General features: G+C 47.0%; 1 protein-coding gene across 1 annotated transcript; it reads left to right on the forward strand.

The window, feature by feature from the left end:
- Positions 1-295: 295 nt before the first annotated feature.
- On the forward strand, positions 296-6174 carry LOC310963901 (uncharacterized protein; the record flags this gene model as incomplete). Its single annotated transcript, XM_083936858.1, has 6 exons — positions 296-482; positions 3423-3435; positions 3514-3641; positions 3713-3948; positions 4029-4156; positions 4836-6174. 6 exons carry the CDS (start codon positions 296-298, stop codon positions 6133-6135), a joined length of 1992 nt encoding a protein of 663 aa, XP_083792984.1. The 3' UTR covers positions 6136-6174.
- Between the last annotated feature and the right edge of the window lie 3656 nt (positions 6175-9830).

A 9830-nucleotide genomic window follows, 5' to 3' on the forward strand; every position in this document is an offset into this window, starting at 1 on the left:
TACTACTACTAACACTACTACTTGTATTATTATTATTAATAATAATATTTGTAATTATAATATCATACCAACACTATTATTATTAATAATAATAATCTGATTAATATTTAAATGATCAAAGAAGAAAAAGCGGAACCGGAACCATCGGCTCGTGTCTCGGTTTCCACCCGGATGTCATTCATGTCCGCACCCAAACCGGAAGCTGTCCCTGCAGTAAACAGCGGTCTGAGTAAATGAGAGACTGCGGGTTTAAAGTGTTTTTCCCGGTTGAACAGAAACAGCGAGAGGGAGAAAAATGTCCCCCGGCTCCGGAGACTTCCTGCGCCGCCTCGTCTCCGACAGACTCTCCGCGGTCTCCATGGAGATCCGGGCCGAGCTGGACCGGCTCGTGTCCGGGTACGAGGAGCAGGCGGCGGGCTTCAGACGGGAGCTGCACCGGCGGGACAGGCAGCTGGAGCGGCTGCGGATCCGGAGTGCTCTCGGTACAACAACGGGTTAAAAAACATAAATAAATATAAAATATAATTAAATAAATTAATTTTAAAAAAAATTAATAAAGGCTGTGGACCCGGAGTACGTTCGGTACAACGGGTTAAAATACATAAATAAATATTAAATATAATAAAATAAATTAATTTAAATAAAAATAATAAAGGCTGTGGACCCGGAGTGCGTTCGGTACAACGGGTTAAAATACATAAATAAATATTAAATATAATAAAATAAATTAATTTAAATAAAATTAATAAAGGCTGTGGACCCGGAGTGCTTTCGGTAAAACGGCTGAAAATACATAAATAAATATTAAATATAATAAAATAAATTAATTTAAATAAAATTAATAAAGGCTGTGGACCCGGAGTGCGTTCGGTACAACGGGTTAAAATACATAAATAAATATTAAATATAATAAAATAAATTAATTTAAATAAAAATAATAAAGGCTGTGGACCCGGAGTGCTTTCGGTAAAACGGCTGAAAATACATCAATAAATATAAAATAAAAAATATATATAATAAAATAAATTAATTTAAATAAAAATAATACAGACTGCGGATCCGGAGTAATTTCGGTACAACGGGTGAAAGATACATAAATAAATATAAAATAAATAAATTAATTAGTAATAAAGGCTGCGGAGCCAGGTCAAACCCAGTAAAACGGGTGAAAGATACATGAATAAAATAAAATATATATATTTATTATTTAAAATGAAGTCATACAGACAGGTAAAAATACATTAATGAATATAAAATAAGATCAATAATATATAAAAAGTAATAAAGGCTGCAGACCCAGAGTGCTCTCAGTAATACAGGTAAAAATACATAAATAAATATAAAATAAATACATTTTAAATAAAGTAATACAGACTGCAGACTCAGGTCACACGAGGCAAAACAGGTAAAAATACATAAATAAAATAAATTTAAAATATAGTAATAAAGGCTGGGAGGAGGCCTCGGGGAAGACCCAGGACCAGGTGGAGAGATTAGATCTCCACACTGGCCTGGGAACGCCTCAGGATCCCCCAGTTAGAGCTGGTTAATGTGGCCCGGGAAAGGGAAGTTTGGGGTCCCTGCTGGAGCTGCTGCCCCCGAGACCTGATCCAGGACCAGAGGCTGAAGATGAGATGAGATAAAGGCTGCAGACCCGGAGTGCTCTCGGTACAACGGGTGAAAATACATGAATAAAATAAATTTAACAAAAGTAAATTTAAAAAAAAGTAATACAGACTGCAGACTCAGGTCACAAGAAGTGAAACAGGTAAAAATACATAAATAAAATAAAAATAAATCAATTTAAAATAAAGTAATAAAGGCTGCAGACCCGGAGTGCTCTCAGTACAACAGGTGGAAATACATGAATAAAATAAATAAATTTAAATAAAGTTATACGGACTGCAGACCCAGGGCACACTGTAAAACATACATAAATAAAGTAAAATAAACAAGATAAAGTAAAGCAGTCTGCAGACTCAGGTCCCACTCAGTAAAAAATACATAAATAAAGTAAAATAAACAAGATAAAGTAAAGCAGTCTGCAGACCCAGGGCACACTGTAAAACATACATCAATAAAGTAAAATAAACAAGATAAAGTAAAGCAGTCTGCAGACTCAGGACACACTCAGTAAATCAGGTCCTTGAAGTCGCTGCAGAACCACGTTGAGGTCGTCAGCGACTCCTCTGGATTTCTCTGTTCAGAGTTGATGAGTGTAGGAAAAGACCCGGGGAGGATTTTGCACCTGAATGACACTTTTTATGAAAAGAAATGTTCCTAAAAGTGAAGTGGACGTTGTTGATTTCTGTCTTTCATGCAGGTGTGAAGCGACGCCGGAGCTTCGGCTCTGCAGAGGAAGAGGAAGACGAGGAGGACGAGGAGAAGGAGGAAGAGGAGGAGGAGGATGAGGCCCCCGAGCGTCCAGAGAACCCGGAGGACTCGACGCATCAAACTCCTCTGAGGTTCCTCTTTAAACACAACACTTTAATGTCTGGGTGTGTTTCCGTGCACAGCAGTGGTCCGGTTCTGTTTGTACACGAGAGGGGACGAATGACGGCGTAACTCTTCCTCCCGTACAGTAGGTGGCGCTCTTTCAAAATTACAACAGCATTGAAAGCGCGGAGAACGCTTTTGGACAGAGTGAGGACAGAAACGGGTCTTCTGGGTAGTGACGTTGGTCTCCATGGCGACGTCCTCAGGGGGTTTAAAGGTGAAGCTCGTGTTGCTGTTGTTGTTTTGGTGCCGTTGCTTCCTGATCTGTCCGGGTCAAAAACCACTGCAGAGGAGTTAGAACCTACGGAGCATGTGCAGACGTCTGACCCCGTCTGACCCCGGTCGACATGCACCAGTACTGCAGCTACTGAAGGAGTCACATGGGTCTGTAAACCGGGGTCAGGTGTTCACACTGTGTTGGAGAAACCAGAGTATCGACTTAACCCCAACAGAAACTGCAGAGGAGAAGATTTAGAAAAAAGGCGCAGGAAGTGTACGTGGCGGTGTCGTGTGAGCAGGGGCGGATTAAGGTGGTCAGGGGCCCTGGGGCTACTGTTTGTTTGGGCCCCCCCCCCACATTATTAATCAGGTGTTATCAGAAAAAAAAACAACTGGTAGATTTTATCCTCCAAATTTTGATGTCCAGTTTTTACTCTCTTCTTCGCTGGTTTGCGCGGATCGTTGGACTTCGGACTCGATGCTGGCGCCTTAGTGTCCGGCAGCATTTCTCCGTTCCACCTGGATTCATATCTCAGAGGTGACGGACCCTCTGACGGACGAAACGAGCCCCGGGACCGGACAAAAGGGTCCTTCTCCGTGTCTACCGTAGGGTGGGAGTGGGCCTTCTGTGAATGTGAGGATGAGACAGGAAATGCAGGTTTTTAGCGGCTTTCTTTAGCGTCCGCTCCGTGTTCTTCGTTTCACAGAGAAACTACAACTGTAAGAAGTTGTTCCAGGGTCAAAACTCGCTGACGTTTCCATTTGATTAAAGTATTTTTTTATATCTTTGTCGTCCAGATGTCGCCACAAGAAGAAGAAGAAGAAGAAGAAGCCTGGCAGACCTCAGATCAGCGAAACACAGAACCACGTAGACCTCAAGATCCGGATCCTGGAGGACTCTGAGACCGACGTGCTCTCGAACAACGGTGAGTGCAGTTGAGGTGTGAGGTTGTGATCTGGGGGTGATTCTCTCTCTTCATCGCCTCTCCTCCGTCAGTTCTTCAGAAATGTCCGACGCTGACGCTGAAGTGTCCTCGCGGCCTGAGGGAGGCGGCTTTCCTGGACCTGCTGAGGTCCACCTTCCCTCAGCTGTCCGGAGACGACACACGCTTTGACTTCTTAACGTCGGACAACAGACGGAGGTTACGGCCTCTGAGAGTGAGGGCGGTGACGGCGGAGGAGGTGAACGCCGGCTGTGGGGGGAAGAAGTCGACGCTCTACATCAGACTGAAGGTATTTCACCGCGTTCGGTCGCGTGGCGGCAAAGACGTCATCGATAACATGCTACAGAGGGAATCTGCTTTGTTTCCCAGACACGAAGGGAACCGCAGATCCATGAAGAGGTTCATCCTCTGGAGACACAAGACGACAACAACAACGACAAGGAGGCTCCGTCCACCGCTGCCATGGCGACGATCGATGAAACCAGACCTCAGAGAAGGTAAATCATAAAACACGGGGAAACTTACGCTAAGTGGTTAAAAGTATGTGGACACCTGACCGTGACGCGCAGACAGAGTTTTCCATTTTCTCGTTACGCGTTAAAAACGGTCACAGTACCGGGGAATTCAACGCATGTAGATTGATGCACCTGGAACTTAGCCGTACGCCATTAGCCGTACGCCATTAGCATTTACCACAATAACACGATTGGCGTGCGAGTCAGTCACGCAATGACGAGTGCGAATCAAACGCTGGAGGAGGAAGATCGGCCTCCAGGATCCTGATCACAGGTACGAAGAAGCCTTTGAATCTTACTTTTAAAAGCTGTCTGTTGTCTGTAACAAAGACTGGGCTGCACGTTCCACGCGGCTGAACCTTTCGGATGCTGAGACGCGCCACGTTTACTTTCTAAGCTCGGCTTTAGTCTCGGTACGTAAATGCATCTGTTTATTTTGACGTGTTTCTGGGCCTGTACATCACAGAGCTTTGTTTGTGAGCTCGTGTGTCCACTCTTCTGCAGATGTCTGTGAGCGGCTGTGTGCTCGGTTCATGCACGACACAAGAGGCGGCTCGACCCGCTCATTAGAAAAGATGTTCACATACTTTTGGCTGCATGGGGTTGAATCACCTGCTGCACCTGCCTGCTCCCTTTAATCTCTGCCCCCTGGTTCCCACAGCAGCTCTGCACAGGAGGGGGAAGACCTTCAGCAAGAACACCTGGAAACTGAAGGAGCCGGCGACGAGGATCGCGGATCAGAGCCAGCGGAGGGTAAAGAGGACGGTTGTGATGATATTGAAAAGGACGAAGAGAGAGAAGAAGCGAATGACAGCGACGACGATTGGAAGCCAGAGAAAAGCGATGAACAGCTGAAGGAAAGCGACTGTGAGGAGCCGTCTGGGACGACACCGAAAGAGGAGGCCAGGCGTTCTGGCGTCAAGAGCTCGGACTCTGAGACGGAGGACAGCGATGCTCTCTCCTGCAAAGTCTGCGGCGCTCTGCACGGATCCGAAGTCCTGCTCGTCAAACACGCCTGGAGTCACACGGACGATCCGGGAGGTGTTTGCGGCGTGTGTGGAGAGCCCGTGGAGGCGTTGAAGGATCATCTTCAGAGTGAACACAAAACCGACGACTGTCACATCTGCGGGGAGTCTTTCCTTGGCGTCCTCAACCTCGATGAGCACGTGGCGGCCCACTCAGGGGAGACACCGTACGAGTGTGATGTTTGCACCGAGGCGTTTGCTTTGAAGACGTCGCTCGAGAATCACCGTAAACTCCACGAGGCGGGTAAACTGAACAAATGCTCCACCTGCCACGAAGTGTTCGCTCTGAAGGAACAGCTGAGAGCTCACCGCAAAACCCACGGCAACAAAAAGACTCAGCTCTGCGGCGTGTGCGGCAAATCCCTCAGCGACTACAGATCTCTGTCCCGCCACAAGATGATCCACTCGGGGGAGAGACCTCACAGCTGTCGGGTCTGCGGGAGACGTTTCAAACTTCCCGGGACGCTGAGGCAACACGAGAAGATCCACACGGACAGAGAGAGGTCGTACCTCTGCGACGTCTGCTGCAAGATGTTCCTGACCAGCAAGCAGCTGCAGATCCACATGAGAACGCACACCAACGAGAAGCCGTACCACTGCGGCGAGTGCGGCCGGGGGTTCTCCACCAAGGGGCCGCTGACGATCCACATGCGGGTCCACACCGGGGAAACGCCCTACAGCTGCCCGGAGTGCGGCTGGTCCTTTAAACGCAAGATCAACCTGGACAACCACGTGACGGTGCATTCAGGCCTCAAGCCGTTTGTGTGCGGGATTTGTGGGAAAGCGTGCGCCCGCAAAGCGTATTTAACGGTCCACATGAGAATCCACAACGGGGACAGACCGTACAAGTGCGCCCTCTGTGACAAAGCCTTCACGCAGAGCCACTGTCTGAAGACCCACATGAAGAGCCACCCGCTGGCAGACGCTGCACCGTGACGCTGACGATGGTCCGAGTTTCCTTTTCTCCCGTGAGACTGAATTTTTTTGTTTGCCTCTATTTTTAATTTATTGCGTCTTTGATGTAAAAGTCCCTGTTCACTGTGTCAAGCTGCATTTAAAAAAAATCCTGTATCAGTCTGTTACTCTGAAGCTGTGAGAGGGTGACATTAAAACACATTATATTTAAATGTTGAGATATAAACCTGAATCCACCAACAACTTCAACGCATCACGGCTAAAGTCTAGTTTGTTTGACCAGTGTGAGTGCAACTGTTCCACGCCCATGCACGGCGCACAAGAGCATTGACAGCGGTCCTGATGTCTATTCAGGGCGCCCTCCCACTGTGCCTCCGTCCCGTGCCCCATGCTTTAGGGTCCTTGTCCCCCACTCCAGGCCCGTTTGTACTCACACTACCTGGGCCTCGGAGAATGCTTCTTGCTGCCTATACGTCATCACGCCGTAACACGTCACACGCATTGATGACGTCATGGCGATGCGTGGCTTTGTTTCCAGATCTTTCCGTAGACCTCAGAGTTTTTGTGCGTCTTGTCGACTGTTTTTGAATCTTTTCATCGACCAAATCTGCAGTAAACACTCCACCTCCGCATCACACCAACGTGAACCTTTCACCGCCATTGTTTGAAATGTCCGCGCATGGTCCCTCCTTCTTTTTTCTACGTCCCAACAGGCGCACAGGAAATGACCTCAGAACCGCCGTAGGCCTCGTGCTCGTACACGTGCGCACGCTCGTGCTCGTACACGTGCAAACGTGCTTTACTAAAGCCCACCTCTCCCAAACGGGCCGTGGACGGCAAGCGTGCCGCTCCTAGACGTGGTACGGTTGCACTCACACTGGTCAAAGGAACCAGACTTTAGCCGTGAAACGTGCTGGGGCACGGGACGGAGGCACAGTGGGAGTGCGCCCTCATATGCGTCTGTTCCCCTTGGAGGACATTTAAAAATATGCCCCCGAGCAGTTTGCAGTGGTCTGATGTGGCAGTGGAGTGTTTACTGCAGATTAGGTCAGACGAGATGTTCATAAACATTCAGACAAAATTCTCCGAGGGATGATGACGTATAAGAAAGAAGCATTCGTGTCGAGCCTCGGATCATTTCAAGTCATGTGAGTGCAAACAGGCCTGGGCCACAGGGGAAGAGATAGGGGGGGGCAATAGACGGCACAGATCACCTGGGCCGAGTATATGTTGGTATTAGTTTCTCTTTAAACACAGTTTTTAGAATCGGGCAAATGAAGATCTGATGGTGGCGCAAAGTGAAAAGTGAATGAAAATGATCAAACTCGTCCTCCGCGTGAGTGAGTGGCATGAAAGTCTGAACCTGATTTCATGTTTTTCCAGCAGAGCTGTTGAGACACAAGTTTGTACAAACACGACAAGGTGACTTGAGACTTTATTTCATTTATTTGCAGGATTTTACAACAATTTAGAGTTTTATAAAAGAACATTTCAAGAAGGACAAACTTCAACCAAACACAAATCAGTGCCCCGCAGGTTCTCCGAGCTTTGACACGTTTAATGAACTCTCCACACACACACACACACACACACACACACACATTTGCATCGGGCACTCAGTAAATCTGTCTCTGTGTTCTAATTTGACTGGGCAGCAGCTCCTCCACGTGTCCCGAGTGCTTTAGGACACAACATTACTTCTGTTTTGCATGTTTCTTTCTCAGCGTTAGCATCAGCCTCAGTGTTCATCTGGAAGTTGTCATCAACTTTGTACTAATATCAAAACTCTGAGGTCGCGTTTGACTTTGACGGTCAACCCGTGCTGGTCAGGGAGGGTCAGAGGTCAGGCAGGGGGAAGAGGGTGGGACTCTGGAGGGACGTTCAAATGCTAACTAAGTGCTGTGCAACCTGCCACAAAGGTGAGAACTGCTCTAATTTACTACTTTCATGTCGGAGGCTGATGAAGCTTCATCCGGAGCTGAAAAGAGATGAGATGGTGGAGGAGTTTCTGCTGCACAGGAACTTGCAGTTTGACTGATCCTGGAACGCAGCGTTAATGTGATAACGCAGCATCCAGATGCTATCAGTTAGCACTTACTATAGTTCTTTAATATCTATATATATATGGTATTTGAGCAAGGAAGATTAGCAATAGCGCTAACGTCAAACGTCAAACAGACTGGGTCACACCACAACAACAGACACAGTTCACTTTGGATTAAAAACTCTCTATGTAAACTATGGTCTAATATTACACCATGGTATAATCTGAAGCAGAGACAATAATATTAACATATAACAGTCTATTTATCTTAAGTACAAGTTCCTAACGTCTATACCGTTTATACCGCGCACCCCTACTCTGAGTGTTTGATACCGTCGTGGACCCCTGTTTAGAGACTACAGTCCGTTAGTCGGTGTCTATTGACTAATAGTTGTGGCTGATGGTCCTGAATCAAGCCTTTATGCATTTATAATGGGCTGCCACAGGGGTTTATCCTTGGCCCTTTGCTATTTCCATTATAAATAACATTATTTATTCCAATCAGTGCTAAAATGTCAGTCTTTATGCAGATGACACAATCGTATATATCCGTGGTTCCACTCTAAGCTTTTACTTCTGTCTCTGGTGATTTCCACATATTCCTTCCTCATAGTGCACTTATTGTAAATACAGATAAGACCAAGTATGTGGTATTCATTCATTCATTCATCTTCAGCCTCTTGTCCCTGTCGGGGTCGTGGGGGGCTGGAGCCGATCCCAGCTGACATCGGGCGTGAGGCGGGGTCCACCCTGGACAGGACGCCAGTCTATCACAGGACACATAGAGACGAACAGAGACAGACAACCATTCACACCTACGGGTGATTTAGAGTCATCAATGAACCCAACACCTGCACGTCTTTGGACTGTGGGAGGAAACCGGAGAACCCGGAGAAAACCCACGCAGACACGGGGACAACTCCCACACAACCGTGTCGCCCTGTTTGTGGTATTATATACCCTAAATTGTTATTATTTTTACATTTAATTGTGTCGTACGGATAGCCTGGCCTCACCAGATCGTTTTTGATTACCAAGAGGTCTATCACTGGTAACTCTGGATCATAGACTGTGTTACAGAGATAGATGTAGCTACCGTGACGTCACCCATTGGTTTGTAGACTCCCGTTTCAAAGCCAGGAGACTAAATTTTTGCTGTTTCCATCTTGGGTGTTTGAAACCGGACCTGATTGGAAACTCAGGGACACTGAGCTGCTCGATAAATTGGAATTTCGCTAGTGCTAGCTTGATCTGACTTTTGGGAGCCCGGTAACTTCAGCTAGATGGACAATGCCACTTATATTCGGTAACTATTGATTCAAACTTAATATAAATAGATAGAAACGGTTGTGATCGGTCCGCCAAGGGCCTTGTAATATGGGATTCTGTTGAAATGGGAGTGGGGCTAGATGTACCCGCCAGAGCAACTACAACATGAGCTCAGCAGAGTCGTCTAGTGTCCAGTCTACCGTACGATACTTTCACCTGTGCTCCTACTCTCAGCCTGATTCAGTGTTGTGTTTGAAACATGGTAGTTTTCCTGCCCGGTGCAGGAACAGAAGAGGTAACACCAAACAGCCGGGCAGATCGAGCCAGAATGAAGACAAATAAATCACACAGGTGTCACTGAGGCTGTGCGTCACTGACCCGCCTACCCCAGAGGCAATCACAT

The sequence above is a fragment of the Echiichthys vipera genome, assembly GCF_963691815.1.
Source record: "Echiichthys vipera genome assembly, chromosome: 22".
In the NCBI taxonomy this organism is placed as follows: domain Eukaryota; kingdom Metazoa; phylum Chordata; class Actinopteri; order Perciformes; family Trachinidae; genus Echiichthys; species Echiichthys vipera.